The 20,455-nt window shown below is 42.8% G+C and overlaps 2 protein-coding genes across 3 annotated transcripts in view; one reads left to right on the forward strand and one right to left on the reverse strand.

Annotated features, from left to right (window-relative positions):
- LOC116503800 (acylamino-acid-releasing enzyme-like) overlaps positions 1 to 6,264 on the forward strand; it is a 29,162-nt gene extending 22,898 nt beyond the window's left edge. For both annotated transcript variants that reach the window (XM_032210428.1, XM_032210429.1), the window contains exons 19-22: positions 510 to 700; positions 1,014 to 1,116; positions 2,219 to 2,325; positions 4,779 to 6,264. In XM_032210428.1, the coding sequence (XP_032066319.1) occupies positions 510 to 700; positions 1,014 to 1,116; positions 2,219 to 2,325; positions 4,779 to 4,893 (516 nt within the window). In that variant the 3' untranslated portion in view covers positions 4,894 to 6,264. The remainder of the gene's footprint in view (positions 1 to 509; positions 701 to 1,013; positions 1,117 to 2,218; positions 2,326 to 4,778) is intronic.
- MST1 (macrophage stimulating 1) overlaps positions 5,399 to 20,455 on the reverse strand; it is a 33,932-nt gene continuing 18,875 nt past the window's right edge. Inside the window, exons 11-18 of the mRNA XM_032210430.1 lie at positions 19,655 to 19,791; positions 18,620 to 18,655; positions 18,310 to 18,421; positions 17,374 to 17,451; positions 15,165 to 15,311; positions 10,513 to 10,619; positions 7,797 to 7,936; positions 5,399 to 7,165 (exon numbers count right to left, since the gene is read on the reverse strand). Coding sequence (XP_032066321.1) covers positions 7,004 to 7,165; positions 7,797 to 7,936; positions 10,513 to 10,619; positions 15,165 to 15,311; positions 17,374 to 17,451; positions 18,310 to 18,421; positions 18,620 to 18,655; positions 19,655 to 19,791 — 919 coding nt within the window. The 3' untranslated portion in view covers positions 5,399 to 7,003. The remainder of the gene's footprint in view (positions 7,166 to 7,796; positions 7,937 to 10,512; positions 10,620 to 15,164; positions 15,312 to 17,373; positions 17,452 to 18,309; positions 18,422 to 18,619; positions 18,656 to 19,654; positions 19,792 to 20,455) is intronic.

The following is a 20,455-nucleotide window of genomic DNA, read 5'->3' on the forward strand; positions in this document are numbered from 1 at the left end:
AATCTGCCTTCTTTTTGGGGTTAGCAGAACAAATTATGGTCACAGATGTGGTGTCCGCAAGGCAAGTCTGTAATATATAATGTTTCTATCAGAGTAGAGCTCTTCTTTTCTCCATCCCTTTTGGCTTCTCTGCACAGTTGGCTGAGTTGGCCCTTAGCAGATTCATCCAAGCCATTTTGATGCAGTGCTCAGGTCATGGGTGTTGGAAGAGCAAACTCAGTATTTTGAGTAGCAGAGCATTACTGGCATAGCCTGATGCATACATTCCTGTTGTCTGACAGCATCCCTTTGAAGAAGAAGAAAATCTTTCTCTTGCATAAACAACAAGATATTTGCTGAGCTTCATAGGGAGAGTTATTAAGGGTCTTATTTGTATATTGTGGGTATGACCAGCCACAAGTTCAGTTTTGTGAACTGCGTTGCACTCTACTTTCCCAATAAACTGCTTTCTGCACCAGGTCTAGCTGTGCAACAGCCTCTGAGATACTTGCTTAATGTTCCTCTTACAGCTGGCAGTAGATGTGGCACTACAGATGGCGAATTTGGACCCAAATAGAATTGCCTTGTTGGGAGGCTCTCATGGTGGCTTTATCTGTTGCCATTTGATTGGTCGGTTTCCAGAGAAGTACAAAGCCTGTGCAGTCAGAAATTCCGTCACCAATATGGCCACTCTACTGGGGACCTCTGACATTCCCGACTGGTAAGAAGCATGCCTCCTCAAGCCCCCTGCACGGTCTAGCCCAAGAGATTGCCTTTTTTTGTCTCCCAACCCAGTTCAAGCACACATGTTTTGGAGTCTTTTGCCAATTTCATCTGTGCATGTCTGGTTATATAATGTCTCATCCTAATTCAGCTCTCATATAGGGCTGCCTGATCGTCAATATTCAGGTGCCATACATCCTCCTTTTTCCTTTCCGAGCCTTTCACAAATGCCATTTCTAGCACAGGGTTTTTTTTGGCACCTTAGTACAGGCAGAGGTCATAGGGATAAATATTCTGTACACTTTCCCCAGGCGGTACGCTTCTCTAGGTCTGCCATACTCCTATGAGCGGATTCCTACGGAAAAGGATCTGGCTGCCATGCTGCTCTCCTCCCCCATTATTCATGCTGCAAAGGTAAGAACCAATAAGCGGAGCTGCTCTTTTACTGCAGAAGCTGTGCCTGCAGCAAACATCTTGCCTGTGTTTTTTCTCTCTATTGCATGTAATTAGATTTTAAAAAAAGCTCACCGTTTAGCGTAAGTAGTGCTCACATGTAGAATTAAAACTGTACTGCATTTCCAAGCAGAGTCCAGATGGGCATTTGTAAGGAATGTTTTCTTGTTAAAATGTTTTTATTTTCCATTTTTCATTTTCATACAGTCACATATATACTGTGCATAACCGGGGCCATACAACATTAAACAATAATCACAGCAGTTCCTCTTGTCAACAATACCCCCAGAAATATAAATAAAATAAAACTCAAACTCAAACTCAAATAGAAACCCAATATACCTCTTCCGTTCTCCATACATCTCTTTCTTCCGCCCCCCTCCAACTTAGTATCTTCCCTCCATCATTCCCCTCTACCCTACTTCCCCTCCCCCTCTACCACTCCTCTCTCCCAGTCCACTCCCTCCCTTCCTTCTCACCCTCCCTCCCATCCTCTCTCCCGTCCTCTCTACCCCTGTAAGGAATGTTTTAATGAAGACTCAAGTTGATGGCCTGAATGTCCCCTTCCATTTTTTTTTTCATTTCATTGACTGATTCTGTGCCATTAAGTCAGCTTCAACAATTAGCAACTATATATTTTATATCACATGGCTATAGTCAGAATGTTTGAAAGCTGTCCTGAGAGGACAGATAAGTAGCTTATTCATTCCAATAAATGCACGTTTCCTGACAACTCAGCAGAAAAGCAAAAGCAAAACGAGTCTGCATGTCTATAAGCTTATGTGTCTGTCAGTACTGATGTGTGTGTGTGTGTGTGCTATCTCATTCAACTAGAAGACTGTTGTGAACCAACCTTGTGAATAACAGAAGACAAATTGCATTATTAGTTTAATTTGAATAATTCACATAAATGTATTCCGCCATTTGGGGTCCAACATATACTGGTATTAGTTTTATTACATTTTGCTTGAAAACAAATATGAACAAACTTGCTTGACTCAATGTTACAAGCTATGTGAGGTTTTTTTGGCTGGTTACCTCTTGGTTCCTCCCTCTCCTACAGGTACAAGCACCTCTGCTGCTATGTGTTGGGGCAAAAGACCGTCGAGTGTCTCCTTACCAAGCTTTGGAATATTACCGTGTGTTGAAAGCTAGAGGAATCCCTGTGCGGTGAGTTGCCATTTAATATATTGAGTCAAAGCAAGAGAATGTCTTCTTGACTTTTTCGTTTAGTCACATTCCCATGGCCAGATACTGTGGCTCCTGCCTTAATTGTACTGCAGTGGATTTGCCAGCAGAGTGGAGGAACAAAAATGAATTTGAATACAGGTAGTCCTCGCTTACCGACAGTAATTGAGACAAACAAACGATGCAAACAAGCTACGGCTCTTAGCCAAATAGAACATCCAAATTAGAGGAAGCAGAAGGGTAGCCTGTACATAGAACTTGTGAATTCTGTAATAAGCAATTGGTAACTAATACTAATAGAGATTGTGTAATATTTTATCCTAAGTGGAAGAGATGTCCCAGTTTTGTATCAATTGCAATTTCCAGATAGGTTTCAAGTGTTTGCTCCATGCAAAATTGTGATGTGGGAATCAAGACAAGATCTGGTCTGGACAAGAATAAGAATTGCAAAACAAATCTGACCATAGGGGTGCAAACGTGCTTTTCACCATAGCTACGCTCTGTAAATTCAGTGACAACATAGGATTAAGAGATATCTTAAGATTTCGTGTTTTCACTTTTAGTACAGTTCTATGTAAAACAAACCAATACCATACCAAAACTTAATGCTGCATCCAGTTTCTTTCCAACGGCATTCTCCTCTTGTTTTCATTTAATTATGTTTATCATTCTCCCAGCCCTTTCTGGAACTTAGACATTGTTATAGGACATCTTAATGCTTCTTGGTGTTGGATGGTAAGCAACAATACATCTTAGAGGCATCAGTATGCCCTGGAAGCATTGGATGGCATCCCACTCAAAGATTCCAGATGATCTTCCCCTAATTGTCTGTTGACATTGACTAGCATGAGAGACAAAATTGAATTCTGTTGGGCATTACAAATGTACGAGGAAGGGGTCAACAGCATTCCTCTAGCATTAGCTTTTGACTTAATACTTGAGGCCTAATTCCAGACTCTCTGGAAGAATATCATGATTAATGGGATTGAATAATGCTGAGAAATCCAGGAAAAATTTAGGGCTGGGCTTCCATCAGGTTTACAGCATAAACTATCTAGTAGGTCACTCAATACTGTATCTTGGCTAAAGGCATGATTGAAAAGGGTCTTGCTAAGCAGCAACATTTCCATGCATGTAGGTAAAGGTTCCCCTTGCACATATGTGCTAGTCGTTCCTGACTCCAGGGGGCGGTGCTCATCTCTGTTTCAAAGCCGAAGAGCCAGTGCAGTCCGAAGACGTCTCTGTGGTCATGTGGCTAGCATGGCCAAAGGCGCACAGAATGCTGTAACCTTCCCACCAAAGTGGTTCCTATTTTTCTACTTGCATTTTTACATGCTTTAGAAATACTAGGTTGGCAAAAGCTGGGACAAGTAATGGGAGCTCACTCCGTTACGCAGCGCTAGGGATTCGAACCACCGAACTGCCGACCTTTCTGATCGACAAGTTCAGCATCTTACCCAATAGCCACTGCATCTCTTCCATGCATATAGATGCATATCACCAGCATTATCTAGATGTGTATTATATAGGTGCATAAGGCCCACCATTTTCTCAATCGCTTTCCCCAGGGATAGAATGTTTGAGTTCACAGATCAATAATTGTCTGAGTAAAGGCAAGGTTTTCTTCAATTGAAATATTAGACACAGGGGAACATATCCCCTTTAGGGGGTACTATTGATTGCTTCCTTGATTAGGGGTCCAGACTTTTCCTGGGTAATTTAATCAGCCATGAACAGCATTGATTCCTTTATCTCTCAATTTTCTGTCCATATCCTCAAATTTACAAGCTAGGAAGGATGCAGAGTAGCACGCAGCATCAGAGATTATATTGCAAACTGACCCAACCAAATGCAAGCAGAGCCAATGGAGTTTATACACAAAGAACACAAATGACAAGTTTTTCCAATCTGCTTTTTTTTTTTAGAAAGCAAGAATAGCAGAAAAACTATGTGCCTGAGTGTCCAACTTTCTTGGGTGTATTACTTATTGGAAAATGTTATTACAGTTGGTTATGCTGAGAAATCATACACAGGGATTCGTCAATATATTTTTTTAAAAAAATAGATTGGTTTGTGATTTGAATGATTCAAATCACAAACCAAATCAGGTAGATGAGATAACAGTGAATGCTGAAAAGACAACCCCTTGTAAAAAGGCCAGGAACCACTTTGGCAATGACAGATGACAAAGAAGTTGACAATAAGAGTAGATTGGCATAACTTCTTTAAAAAATAAATGACGTGTTTATTTTAAAATAAGTGTACTGTCAGTACTGTACTATCTTTTACTGTCAGTCAAAGCAAAGAATTTCCCTCAGCAATTCAGGAATATTTTTAAAACATGCCAAAGAAACGGTAATGAAAAGCTACCTTGTAACAACATTCTTCTAACAAAGAACTTTTGCAAAACACTTCACCGATGTTCCTTTTTACAGACTGATATGGTATCCAGAAGAGAATCATGCCTTAAGTGGAGTAGTAGCTGAAGCAGATGTATTTATGAACTATGCCCAGTGGATTACACATCACCTTTTCAGAAACGTAGATTGAAAGTCAATTGCCAACTAAATATGAAGACATCTAAGTTGCTTACAGTGATCTTCACAATGTGTCAGGAGTTTCTTTTTCCCCAACTCAATTTACAATCAGATTGTGGACATCTGAAGATTCTTCTTTGCCAATAATCCCTTCAAAATGTTTTTAAGGAATTCTGTTAATAATGTTAAAAATATCTACTCAAATCCTGATTCTGATTGAAAAATTGATATCTGATAACTGGCCTTCCAAAAAAAGCTTTGCTATTAGATTGCTAAATGATATAATCAATCAAGCCAACTTGTTTATTTGAATAGATGGATATGCTGACATAATCCAAAGGAAATTCTCCAATAAGGCTTCTCATTTGCAACTGAATACTTTTTAGTGGGTTGGTTTTATATGTGAGCAGGTCTCAGCATTAATAATATTTTTTGATGATTAAGGAATGATTAATGATATCTACTCAGAATCACCTGAACCATGAGTGATAAATATATGTAATAAACAAACAAATAAATAAATATCAAAGACTGTTTTTATTCTTTCTCAGTTCTCTGATGGAATATTTGTTGCTTTTAGAAACTTCTGATGGAAAATGCCCACCATTTTCCTCTATCAATAAATGTGGATATACTGCAAATTACAAATATTTGTTTACCATAGATACTAATTATAAACTCATTCATCAGCGATGGACTCTTATGAAACTGTAACACCATCTCACACACACGAGATGAATCAGCAGGGTCTTGGTGGGGTTGAGGAGCACGCACACTCACAACCAACCAGCTAATGTGCTGAAGCTGAGGACACTAGCTAGATGAATACCTGGTAGGCAGATTTTTTTTCCTATTTTCCTCCCCCAAAACTAAGGTACGTCTTATACTCCGAAAAATACGGTAATTATTATATCAAATTTGAGGCCTCTGTAAGAATGGTTATATACAATTTGGCATGCAGTTGCTACAAACAATGTAACTGTAATTACATAAAAGATATAATGCAGTACAATAATTTGTGGTGGCTATAATTTATGTTACTTGAGAAGTATTTCTGAGAAAGCATAGAAATATTACATGTACTATTACGATAGAAAAACTGTCAGGTTTTCCTGGACTACAGAAATGTCATTTCAGATGTGGAAAAAAATTGAACCACATGTAGGTTAATACACCTATAATGGACCAATACATTAATCATTAACATTTTTTAAAAAATGAATGTCTGGACTGCAAAAATAAAGAGATGGTATGATGTTTTGTATGCTGGTTCAGAGGATAAAGTGGCTAATCACATTCAGCTGCCTTGGACAATAACTCCCATGAACCCTTGGAGTTGGCTATGAATTGTTATCTTTTGACATCTGGAGAACACCAGATCACAAGTGATACCAAAAGGAGAGAAGGAATTTTCAAAAAAAACCACACTGAAGGTCTGCAGCACCCATTTACCAGAAATTATCCCAGGACTTGGAAATGGTACATGTGTTCTAAGGGCAGCAATATTTCTGTGGAATATTCAACCTCAATTGAACTTTTAATACTGATGATAAAAAAAAGAAATTGCAGACAATGTCCATGTTAAATATAAACCCAACAACTGCTCCAATGAGGAGGCCATGGTTAAAGCCTTGCATATTGAAACTTCTGCCCATGAATGTATTCACTGAAAGAGCTGATACTCATGGATAACAACCAACCAGTCCTATCAAAAGGACATGAGGGATTTAATAATGCAACACATTAGCTTATGCTTAGTTAAAGCGTATTAGTTTAGTCATATGTTCAGTTCACACTTCTTAGAGGATGGTTCCATAATGTTCTCATTAAATTTGCTAGTTTGAAGCCATGATGGTTGCTACCATCAATATTTCTTCAGCTAAGCGTCTAGCAAAAGATGCAGTATAATAAGCAATTAATTGCTGCAGAGTCTCTTAGCCACTTAGATAAACTCCACAAAATGGAGCACAAAAATTGTCACTGACGTCAGCTTATGGAAGTATCTTTTCTGTAAAATCAGGAACCTTTTTGGCAATGCTTTTCACGGGACATGAGAATGACTGCTCTACGCTAATTCTGAGAATGGCGAGACGAGCAGGAATTTATGATAAATATACAAAAGCTCAGCTCAACCTCATCACTTTGTTGATCCAGTCAACATACATAGAGATTCGGATGAAGGTGGCAGGCACGTCTTTGCGAGCACATACCCGCAATGGGGTGATCACACCTTCTAGCACCCAGCAGTCTTGAGTCAGGCAGGCCAAAGGACCTCCAAAGTCACCCTGCAGAAAAAAAGACCAACTCAAGTCAGAAATAAGCTCTAGCTTAAGGAGCACAGCAACACACAACAAAGTACATGGGTTGGTTTTCTACCTGAGACATTTGTTCAAATGGCTTCCCTGACCTATTTGCCTTGAAATCACTTATCTGCAGCTTCACTTTTCAGTTCATATCTTGGGGGACTATTTCCCACTGCTCATTTTTTAAAAAAAAAACACAAGAGGTTGGCAGGCAACTTTTTAGGGGACGTCATAAAGGCCTAGGGCCATCTCCATTTTTTTTAGACCAATCTCAGAAAATTGCCTACCCTGAGATGTTGACAAGAATATTGTAAGACTGTGAGGTTAGGTGATTTAGGAGATTAGCCATTTTTTTCAAAACTAAAAGTATTTTATTTAAAAGTATTCAAATTGTGGGCATCCTAGGCTGAGGTTATTGGAGGCACCATGTTTCTGCCTTTCGGTAAGGCTTGTCCCTTTTCTTTACTATTCAACTTTCCAGATGTTGGCCTCTCATCTGTGTATTTACGTCTCTCAACCGGTCACTTGATGGAGGTTTCCTGTCATCAACCTTGATCTTGATGCAAGTCAAGCAATTCTGTTCAATATAAATCCATCTCCCTGCCCTGCTCACCTCACAGGCTCCCACGCCAACTTTCAGTGGTGATGTACATAGCTCATTTTCCTTCAGACGGCCATGAAGTGCCACATTGCAGTTTTGATTGTTCATGACTGGCAGCCTGGCCACATTGAGGACATTGTTATTCCCAGTTCCTGTGTACAAAGAAGAACCAGAACATTAGATAACGTGTGAGTTATGGACCTTTCTGAGGGTGAGACCCTGTTTATGGTCAGAATGGGATAACAAGCTTGTACTCAATCCGGATAAGACCGAGTGGCTGGTGTGTTTCCCTCCTACTAATTGGCCAAGTTTTCCATCTCTCAGGCTGGGGGGTCAAACAGTACGCCCCTCAGACAGGGTTCGCAATTTGGGAGTCCTCCTGGATCCACAGCTGACTTTCGAACACCACTTGTCGGCTGTGACCAGGGGGGCATTTGCCCAGGTTCGCCTGGTGCACCAGTTGCGTCCCTACCTGAACCGGGAGGCCCTCACAACAGTCACTCATGCCCTTGTGACCTCTAGACTGGACTACTGCAACGTGCTCTACATGGGGCAGCCCTTGAAGAGCATTCGGAGACTTCAGCTTGTCCAGAATGCAGCCGTGCAAGCGATCGTGGGTGCACCTTGGTTCACCCACATAACACCTATCCTCCGCGAGCTGCACTGGCTGCCTATTGGTCTCCGGATACGCTTCAAGGCGCTAGTCGTCACTTATAAAGCCCTTCATGGTATTGGACCTGGGTACTTGAGAGACCGCCTGCTGCCAATTACCTCCAATAGACCGATTAGATCCCACAGATTAGGCCTCCTCCGAATTCCATCCACCGGCCAATGCCGACTGGCGACTACCCGGAGGAGAGCCTTCTCTGTGGCTGCTCCGACCCTCTGGAACGAGCTCCCCATGGAGATTCGAACCCTCACCACCCTCCAGGCCTTCCCCAAAGCCCTTAAAACCTGGCTGTTCCGACAGGCCTGGGGCTAAAGAGCTGTTGCCCCCCGTCTCGAATGGTATGACTGTGGTGTGTTTTTAAATTATGTATTGTTATGTTTTGTTTTTTATTTTTTTATTTCCTGTCTGTACCCCCTTTCCCTGATTTGAATTGTGAGCCGCCCTGAGTCCCCTTTGGGGAAAAGGGCGGCATATAAATGTAATAAAATCAAATCAATCAAATCAACTCACCTCAGCCAACTCGTATTACTTTTGGGCAATTTATTTATGGTTTAGTATTTTATGTGCTCACACCTATAAAAAGTTTGAGTTTTTATAAGAGAATCAATATGTATATGCTAGAGTATATATATATTTATTCCTACATCTACTTGCTGTATTAAAAATATTTTTGCTGCAGATTATTATGATACTGTGTATTTCTCATTTTACGTAACAGACTGCCCAGAGAACAATATTATTGGGCAGGCACATATAAACATGAATAAATAATCAAGGCAGTGTTATTACCCACATCATGCAAACCATACCAACAAAATTATAGCCTTTCAATATGCTAAATATCAAGTTAATAGTCAGGATATGCCAATGTCCTTTAAAAATTTGTATTATTTAAATGATTTTTTTTAAAAAAAACCAATGCTGGTAAGTAGTTATCAAACTCTGTGGTGCCATGAACCACTCAAATTTCAAATAGGGCAAATTGATAATATTCAAACAGGATTTTTTTTCATCCTCTTAATAATATGAGTTCAAGAATGAGTTCTAAATAAAGTTTCATTGAAATGCGTGAATCATACAATAGCTTAGAAAATCTTCCATATAGGGAATATTCTTAACTGGAAAGGAATCTGGTTAATAAAATATTGAATTTTTTTTTGTCTTGGTTACTTTTCTGAGAGATTCTCGATATGGAAGATATTCCTATTTATGTCTTCACTTTTCTAATAACTTCATATCCCTCTGAAATTTGCATAATGGCAGTAGAGAATTTAGGCTTTTGTGCTTATTTTAAAAAAATAGGAGAATTAACATTATTCATTCATATTGTATATGAAGCTGTCTTTTGGTTTAAAGAAGTAGACAGATTTCATAATTGATCAAACACTACTCCAATTAAGAGGTATCAGCTACTATCCTAAACTCATTGGTCACATTTCTGCTTAGAATTGGGTCAGTGGAGTAAATTTTGTACTCAGAACTCCACTAAGCTATATAAGCAATTCCTAAAAATGAATTAATAGAAGGTCAGTTTTTCAATTTGTACTCTGTCCGGATAAGCTGACTATCTAGACCTGTGATGGCATGTGCGCCAGAGGTGGCATGCAGAGCCCTCTCTGTGGGCACATGCGCCATCGCCCCAGCTCAGGCCAGCTGGTTGTTGCGTTTCCGGCGCTCTGATGCGCGCGTGCATAGAGATACGCACACGTGCCTTCCGGTTTGGGCACTCTGTGCCTAAAAGGTTTGTTATCACTGATCTAGACAATGTGGAACCCAATCCTGCCAGGACTGTGACTTTGCTTACATATGCAAGCTTCGATTCCTGCCAATCATGTTCCAGGCTTTCTCTCCCACTGAACAAGGAATAAAAATGTGAGGGGAATATTACCTAGCCAGTTCCTGAACTAATGGTTAAATTCTCACACTTTATATCCAAGGGGGGGGGGGGTGGAATCCACATTTTTACTTCTGTGTCCCAGCAAGATAGAATTCCTTGAATAAGAGATTGGACCAATTGGTTTTGAGATCTCCTGAAACAATCCTTTTTCCAGACTGTACCTCCAGTGCTACCCCATCCTGCAATCTCACACAGGGTGTTCTCGGGCACAATGTAACGCTCAGGTGGAAGGCAGATCAATGCCACACGTTGATTCAGAAGTGCAGGCCTGTGGTGAGAATGAGAAGGCAAAAAGCAACTAGTTCACATCTTTGTTCTGTACCCAGAAGCCACTTCAAAGTGCTGATCACATTCCAAGCACACCCAAGGTTAGCTGGATGCCTGCTGATCCTGGCATCACACCCATAACCGATCTTTCTGCCATGAATGGTGATAACTGCTGCATGAGTCCTTCAGCAAAAACATAAGTAGGAAGGAGCTATTTTCAAGGGGTCGTCACAAGCTTTGGGATTGTGTGAATCTACCTTGAGCAAGCCTTTTAAGTTTTTATTCTATTGCATTCCTGCTGGTAAACCAAATTCACAGACGCTTGTTTTCTTGTAAAAGCTATTAATTGACAGCTGCTTTGTATCAGTTTTTTTTAGCAGCTTCAGTCACCAAAGCAATTTTCAGCAGAGGAAGTAAAATACACCATACAGGGAAATATCTTTAGCATTGTAACACCTTTTGCCTGAAAGCTATATACATCCTGTCTTCTCATCCCAGGACAATTTCCACTCGCACCCAACCACTGCCTAAACCTGCCCTGGCCACCTCTTTCTCCACTGCGCCCTCATCGTGTTGCCTTCATCACATCCTCTGCTTAAGAGTAAGGCACGTTTAAGTCAGCCTAGCTCTTATTGTTATAACCACCCAGCCTTATTTTAGTACCATCCAAAGGAAGTAAGTAAATAGTATTAGGCTTTGTAACCTGAGGGGAAGTCAGATGGCAGAACTCAGAACAAAGGCAACAAGTCCAGATAGATTTGGGCAGTGGGAAAGCAAATGTTAAACCAATACAGCTTTCCATCAGTTCAAAGAAGGGCTGGGAGCACTGTAACATAATGTGGATAAATGCCTACTGATGAATGTTAAGTCAGCATCATTTCCAATAAGGATGTGGTTTTCCTGCCCGGCTTCATGTTTTGGCTCTGCTTTGTTCTGCCACCCATAGCATAGCACTGGAATATATTTTCTAAATATATGTATTTATGTATTTGTTCATAAAGATTTTTAAGATATGAGATCAGCCTTGGGTAGGATTCAGCTTTCAGTTCCTGAAGCAGGAATACATCCAACAATTAAGAGCGGAGACAAGAAAAAATAGCATTTCAACTTAATTCCCTGTTTCTGACAAGGGATGGAAACAAACCACGGCTAGGTGTCTTCCAGAAGAGACATGAAGAGATCAGCTTGCCTGATTGAGAATCACTGAATCTAGTAGTTCTAATTTAATTTTCTTGGAACTGATTGAGGAAAGGAAATTTAAAACATTACATGCAAAGTCCAAGGAAGGAAGCTGACTGCCAGTAAAAAAAAAAAAAGAAACATCTTCAAATAGTAAGATTACTGCCAAATTCAGTTTTGGCCCTGGATAACCCAATCTACCTACTAGACATTCCTATGCTACAGAGCTATGGTTGCACAGTGGTTATAATGCAGTACTGCAGGCTACTTCTGCTGGTTGTTGGCAGTTCGAATCTCACCAGTTCAAGGTTGACTCATCCTTCAGAGGCTGGTAAAATGAGGACCCAAATTGCTGGGGAAAGTATGCTGACTCTGTAGAGAAGGCTGTAAAGCACTGTGAAGCGGTATATAAATGTAAGTGCTATTGCTATCAATTCTCTTAATTGTTTCTGTTTGTGAGCTTTTTTGCGGCATACCACCATCTTCACCAGCTCCTTCCCCACAAGCCATATAGTTCATAGAGGGTGGAACACACTGACAGACTGGGGGCCTCTGTTTTCCAAGTTTAGTACATCCATTACTGTATGTGTGAAATGTTCCTTTGCTTTGCCTAGTTTCCTAGAGGCCATTCTCCACCTCAGTGAGATTTCTCTACAACAAAGTATGTATCTTGCAGATCCCAAAATACAACAGTGCAGAAGGCTCTTAGGAGCCCCTATTGAGGAAGCCTTGACCTCTGCCTATTGGTATGTAAACTAAGTTGCTTTCATGCTAGAAATGGGATACAGAGCATCTGAAAGTTTAGTTTTTAGTTTAGTTTTATTAGAATTTGTAGGCCGCCCTTTTCCCTGAGGGGACTCAGGGCGGCTCACATAAAACTAGGAAGGGGGGATACAGACAACAAAATAGAGACATATACTAAAAATAGTAGGCAACATCCATACAACATTCGGGAGGGGCAATTATCCTTATCCCCAGGCCTGACGGGCGAGCCAGTTCTTCAGGGCTGTGCGGAAGGCTTGGACGGTGGAGAGGGTACGAATCTCCACAGGGAGCTCGTTCCAAAGGGCCGGGGCTACTGCTGAGAAGGCCCTCCTCCTTGTGGTTGCCAGCCGACACTGGCTGGCCGATGGAATACGGAGGAGGCCTAATCTATGTGATCTTATTGGTCGCAGGGAGGTAATTGGCAGAAGGCGGTCTCTCAAGTATCCAGATCCACTGCCATGTAGGGCTTTATGGGTGATTAATAGCACCTTGAAGCGCATCCGGAGATCGACAGGTAGCCAGCGCAGCTCGCGGAGGATAGGTGTTATGCGGGTGAATCGAGGTACACCCGCAATCACTCGCGCGGCTGCGTTCTGCACTAGCTGAAGTCGCCGGATGCTCTTCAAGGGCAGCCCCATGTAGAGCACATTGCAGTATTCCAGCCTGGAGATCACTAGGGCCCGAGTGACTGTTGTGAGCGCCTCCCGATTCAGGTAGGGTCGCAACTGGCGCACCAGGCGAACCTGGGCGAATGCCCCCCTGGTCACAGCCGTTAGGTGGTGGTCAAATGACAGCTGCGGATCCAGGAGGACTCCCAAGTTGCGAACCCTCTCTGAGGGGTATACAATTTGACCCCCCAGCCTGAGTGATGGTATACTAGTCAGATCTTTGGGAGGGAAACACAACAGCCACTCGGTCTTTTCTGGGTTGAGCACAAGCTTGTTAGCCCTCATCCAGCCCATAACGGCCTCAAGACCCCGGCTCATCACATCTACCGCTTCATTGAGTTGGCACGGGGCGGACAGATACAATTGAGTATCGTCCGCATATTGATGGTATCTAATCCCGTGCCTGCGGATGATCTCTCCCAGCGGTTTCATGTAGATGTTGAATAGTAGGGGGGATAAGACCGAACCCTGAGGCACCCCATAATTTAGGGGCCTAGGGGACGATCTCTGCCCCCCCACTAACACCGACTGCGACCTGTCCGAGAGGTAGGAGGAGAACCACCGTAGCACGGTGCCTCCCACTCCCACCTCCCGCAGTCGTCGCAGAAGGATACCATGGTCGACGGTATCGAAAGCCGCTGAGAGGTCAAGGAGGACCAGGATGGAGGAATGTCCTTCATCTCTGGCTCTCCAGAGATCATCCATCAATGCGACCAAACCGGTTTCTGTGCTGTAGCCGGGTCTGAAGCCTGACTGGAAGGGGTCTAGGTAGTCTGCTTCCTCCAAGGACCGTTGGAGCTGGAAGGCCACCACCTTCTCAACAACCTTCCCCAGGAAGGGAAGGTTGGAGACCGGGCGATAACTATTAAGGACAGCTGGATCCAAAGATGGTTTCTTTAGGAGGGGTCTCACCACCGCCGCTTTCAGTGCGGCGGGGAAGTTCCCCTCCCGAAGGGAGGCGGTCACAACCGCCTGGATCCAGCCTCGTGTCACCTCACTGCAGTTCGTAACTAGCCATGAGGGACACGGATCCAGAACACAGGTGGAGGTACTTACAGCTCTCATGGCCTTGTCCACATCCCCGGGGGTAACATCCTGAAACTCAACCCAGAGTTGTTCTACTTGATCCCCCTGTGTCTCGGCTGGAGCTGCGGGGATGGAGTCCAAGTCCGACCGAAACCGAGCAATTTTGTCCGCGAGAAATTGGGCAAACTCTTCAGCTCTGCCCTGCAAGGGTTCCCCCGTCTCCCTTTTGTTCAATAGGGAGCGGGTTATCCTAAACAGTGCGGCTGGACGGGACTCAGCGGATGCAACCAGGGTGGCTATATATGATCTTTTTGCTGCCCTAAGTGCCCTGGTGTATTCCCTGGTGCAGGTGGTTACCATTGCTCGGTTCGATTCGGACTTATCGGACCTCCAACGGTGCTCTAGGCATCTCCTCCGGCGCTTCATCTCCCGGAGTTCCTCGGTAAACCAAGGAGGTCTCCGGGATCCGCTGCCTCGGAGGAGCCGCAGTGGCGCAATCCGGTCGAGGGCCTCCGACGCTGCCGAGTGCCACGCAGCAGCCAGAGTCTCGACCGGACTGTGGGCGAGAGTGTCAGGAATAACCCCAAGCTCTGTCTGGAACCTTAACGGCTCCATAAGACGCCTGGGGCGGAACCACCTGGTCGGTTCCTCCTCCCTGCAGTGGGGGTTTGGCCTCCGGAAGTCGAGCCTCAGTAGGCAGTGGTCTGACCACGACAGGGGTATGATGTCACTCCCCCTCAGACCAAGATCACAAATCCACTGCTCCGAGAGAAATACAAGGTCAAGCATGTGTCCCGCTGAATGGGTTGGGCCTCGAATTACTTGGGTCAAGCCCATGGCTGTCATGGAAGCCATGAACTCCTGCGCCCCATCAGAGCTTTCACCGAGCGACGGCAAAGGTCACTTACCTCTCCAGTTTCAGCATCACCACAAGTGATTCAGAGGGACCACAGACAATCTTAATTATAGGAATGGCCTGTTTGTTTGGATCATTAGGACCAGGGTTCTTAAAGAGTGTTCCAAGCAAGACGTGGTAACCAGTTAAGTCTGCATCACTGCCAAGAAGAGGAATTAATAATTGTTACACGATCACTGAAGCCTTTCCCTCCACAGCAGCTTCCCAAGCAGGAATAGTTAATAGGATATTAATCATTTCTGTCTCTCATTAGACTTTTCTGCTGCTATAAAGGTAAATTCCTTTGAGTTCTGCTGACTGCAGTCACATTTATATAGCAAAAATACAGAAGTGATTTGTCACTGTCTTCTTCCAAGCATTTTTTTGACTTTCCAATCTAGTCCATCACTCTGAAATTTCCTGATTGTTTCCCATCAAAATATTAACAAAGTCTAAACTGTGTGGCATTTCCTGAGTTGAGCCATGGTGAACTAGCTGCTGCCCCTGTCTTATTGGCTGCCCCTACCTAAATGTTGAACACTAAGGCTATGCATCCTTTGGACCTCACCAAATTGCCAGATACTACCCTGTTTCCCTGAAAATAAGACCTCCCCAGATAATAAGCCCAATCAGGCTTTTGAGCACTTGCACTAAAATAAGCCCTCCCCAAAAATAAGCCTTCCCCTAAAATATTTAAATGCATGCACAGCCAGTACCCGCCATTTCCTGGGGGAAAGGAGGGGGACATGCCCCACATGCCCCACATGACCTGCCATCCATGCGGAATGGCCTCGCAGAGGTCGCTCCTGCAAACCCTACCTACCATGCCCCTTCTCTTAGTGGTGACTACAAAAAGAGTGGCAGGCCCAGCAGCACTAAGGCTGGCAAGAGTGTGCCAGAAACAGAGACAGAAGTTCCGGCCCTCTCTGGATCAGCTGATCCACGGGCCCAGGTGAAGGGGCCTCCTGCACCTCGAAAATAATAAGACCTCCCTGAAAATAAGGCCAAGCGCTTATTTTGGGGGTCAAAATCGGGGAAACACGGTACCTCTCTGCAACAGAGCAAAGCAGATACCATTGTTTCAGATTTCTGCATAAGCCTGAAGCAGGCATACATGCGCTCTATTAATTGGTGCTATCACTCCTACAACAGAATCTGAGTAATCTTGGGCTTGGATTAGTGAGATTCGAATTCCAGTCCATACTCAGACATGACATCAGAGGATAATGAGCACATGAATACCACAGGCTCGTTAGAGAAGACAAGGAAGAGATACCACGGACATCTAGTGTCCAAAAATATGTATTTTAAGCAATTTCACATAACTGGCTTGCTTATCCTGATTCAATGACTCCTTCCCCCGGTCTGCTTTGATTTTAAGTATACTAAGTAAATGCAGGATTTATGTCACCCCCACCTACAACGAATCACAGAATGTACCCATAGCTTGTTTTAGATGATCAATTTATTTATAGATATGTTCTCAGGCTGTTCTCTGGCTGTTAGCAAACTTTGTCCTGTTATTTGGTTCACTTGGGGCATTTACTTCTTGGGGCAGCCTCTACCCTGTGGTCTTCTAGAAGTGAGGCCTTCAACCCTCAGTAACCCCAAATAATATTTCCATTCCTGAGAACTGAGCCCACTTGTCTATCCACTTCTCTCTGTACTGGAAGAAATTGCTCAGCAAAACAACAAACAAGCCTATTTAGTTAGTTAAACATACAAAATAGTCCAATGACTCAAAGCTAGTTATGCCATGGTGTCTGTGAATGACAGCTGTTTAACACATATGCCTATGGATTTATATAACATTGTCTATATTTATTTATAGCCCACTTTTCAGCCTACATCCCGCAAGAGTGCTACCAACTGTAGGCAAAAGATAATGTGTAAAAATCAAAAGAACTTTTTTTATTTAAAAAACGTTTTCAATATAATATAAAAAGGACAAAATCATCCAATATACCAGTGGTAAAGTCATTAATTCCTTCAACATGCACTTTAGAGATCCTTTTTGGTCTATAAAAATAATCTAGATTTGAACGACAGACTGAAGTAGTGTCGGTAATCTTGTGGCAGAGGGAGGGAGGGAGAGAGGGAGAGAGGGAGGGAGGGAGAGAGAGAGAGAGAGGGAGAGAGAGAGGGAGATCAAATAAAAAGAAAAATGTGCAAGAAAAGGGGGTAATGACTTCTAATATATGTTTTGCCAGAACTCTGCTTACCAGGAGGAAAAACACATCCGGGTGCTGATTACCCACTCCTCTTTTACCAGTGATCCTCCACAGAAATGGACCCCTTCTCTGGAAAGCAAAAAAAATAGCATATGTCACAGGGGCAAAACACCCCCAAACCTCCCTCTTGTGGGAGTGGATCCAGGTTGTTGGCAACATGCAACTTCACAACAGGGCATTCCACGGCTGTGCACTATGTGCCCCTTTCTGGTCTTGGGTAAAAAGAGGTCCAAGTGCACAAAACAACCTCATAGGAACATCTAGTTCAGGGTTGTTAAACTAAAGGCCCGGGGGCCACCTTGGAAACAGTGAAGGACCGGTCAGCGGTGCCTCTGCCAGTGAAAACGGAGCTTGGGAGGGGTATGTGCAGCCCTCCTGCGCTCTGGTTTCACTGGCAGAGGGTTGCAGGATCACACTGCAGCCAAAAACAGAGCTCGCAAGGGCTGTGGGCGGCCTTCCTGTGCTCCGTTTATGCTACTAGAGAGTTGCAGGAAGCCATCACAGCCAAAAATGGAGCTTGGGAGCCTGTTTTTACTGGCAGAGCGCTCAGGCCTCCACAGGGACTCCCAACACAAACGATGTCAAACTCACCCCTGCCAGCTCTGGCCATGCCCCCCCCCAGCTACCCCAAGGTCAAACAAAACAATGATGCGGCCCTCAATGAAATCGAGTTTGACAGCCCTGATAGTTGATTTGCAGGGAAGCCCAGACAAGTTTCCCTTTCTTGCAATTTTTCATGAGCTGCCAATCTAGAAGACAATGAGTAATAACACTGATGGTTCAAAGTTGCTCACAGGGTTACGATCTCTTCTTTTAAAAGAACTACTAAGTTCTCTCATAAAGATTTATTCTCTGCTTTGCTGTGTATCTACAGCCAATATTTTTTGCCACCACCTGACCTCCCACCACCAGTCAGATTCTGCTCACCGATTGCGGATACTGACTGTCCAAGGTGAGTTTCCAGGTCCGCCTCCTACAATCCGAGCCCGTACCTCTGTTCGCTCAATCCTCCTGCCACACTGGTCAAAAGCCACGTTCTCTGCAACCAGGGAGTCAAGTCATGACATATTGTCCTTAAGTGTTTTTTTTTTAAAAGCAACACACTTCATTTCTAATTATTCGCATAGTCACCTGAAGCCAAAGGCAGAGGGAAAACTTGTACACCTGTTTCACTTTCTCATCAAAACTATTTTTCTCACAAAATTACCACAGATAGAATGCCTGGCAGAAAACTCACCTGGATTCAGCAAAAGGGACAGCTTCTTGTCATCAGCTAGAAACAAAGCAAAACATGGATTGATGCGCGCACAACTACATTCCACGTATTGTTTATTTATTTCAGTGCAGTCTCTGAGGTACCAAAGCCTACGAAGCTTATCGTTCATATTCATTGTAGAAGGCTTTTATTTCTACAAAATACATGTGTTTTGTCCTGAGTGAGTGACAAGCATGCCTCTGTAAATTGATTGTGAGTTGAACTATGCGTGAGCTTTTGTTGTGGCATCTTCTGGTTCAGGATCATTTTAAGAAGGCAACTCAGAATTTTCTGGTTTCTAGCACAGCATCCAGCCAAACCAGATTTCAGGCATTAGTTTTAGCAAAATACTTGGCATTCAGAATAATATGCCATTACATATTCATAACTGTTTCTGAAGCCAAAAAAGTAAGACATGAAATACTCCATTTATTTTTTTGGAAAAAACAAACAAAGGAAATCTACTACTTTGCAAGTATTTGAAGCAACATGTATTCCGGTTATTGTTAAATGAACATTCTCCTTTTCCCAAACCACTGCTGTCTGAAGTTAATAGAATTGGAATCTATAACATTTGGAAAATAAGAGATGCTCAGTTCTATTATAAATATCAATACCTCAATGATAAACAAAAAAAATCATGTAGTTGTATATTTTATTCATGTATTTATTAAATTTATATGCTGCCCATCTTCCCTCTTGGAAATGGGAGTTGTGGTTGTACTAGAATCAGCTAGACTATTTAATTTATATTGTGAATGCATGCACCACCTATTACTATGTGTTCAAAATTCAAATGCTCAAACAATTTATGCTGCATACAAAGAAACAACTACTGCATCAAAACAGGACAGGTATGCCATAGCCCTCACTTCATCTGGCCACAAAGAAGTCAACATGGGCATGAAAAATCTTGGCCTCAAGGAGAAAATCTAAGCAAGAAGATGACACCTATAGCTGGCTCCCAAAAGTAAACACGAAGGCAGCGTCCATTATTTCATCATGACTCAAACTTACCACATGGTTTAATGGCACAGTAATCAAATTGAGTGTTAGGATCCATAGTGTAGCACCAAGGCCCATGACTGTCATTGTCAGGGTTACGGCAATAGTTCTGTTCAAGACGCACATTAGGTAGTAAGGGAAAGAAATGCCTAAGAAAATTCAAGAAGACTGTTCAGTATTGTGCCATTTTTTTCTGTTTCGTATTTGGGAGATTAATGGGTTTTTTTCCCCCTCATAAAAGTTACACACAGTTGTCAATGTATTCTTATGGACGATTCAGACACTTGAAAGCATTTCCATCGGCAGATACTAATTTTGCCCTAAAACTCATCTTTGACTCCTGAAAAAAATGCCGTTTTCCTTCACAAAGGGATATACTCACTCTCATCTATTTGCATACTTCTGACAAACACATTTCCCCTCAAAAAAGGTACTACATCTACCTGCTGTAGCTCTTCTCTATTTATATATAAATTGCACTTGTTCATTGTATAGTCTCCATCAAACTCAGCTACCTTGGTCTTTGATAACTGATTTGGAGGGGGTACTTTAGAGCTTTGAATAAGAATAATAATGCTGTGAGAATGTTGAAAAATGATAAGGCTGCTGGTGGAAACAGAGTGATAGAGACATCTTAAAATGCAGATCTATTTTGCTTGCAGAGTAGGTGCACAATTTGTTGAATGTGCGAAGGTTGTGTCTCTCTGACAATTGGGAAAAGGCTGTTACTGTTCCCCTGATCAAAGGCAAAGATAACAAAAATAAATGCAAAAATTACAGGGAACTTTGAATATAAGAGAACCTGAGAAGGAG

The sequence above is a fragment of the Thamnophis elegans genome, chromosome 2 (assembly GCF_009769535.1).
Source record: "Thamnophis elegans isolate rThaEle1 chromosome 2, rThaEle1.pri, whole genome shotgun sequence".
Lineage (NCBI taxonomy): Eukaryota > Metazoa > Chordata > Lepidosauria > Squamata > Colubridae > Thamnophis > Thamnophis elegans.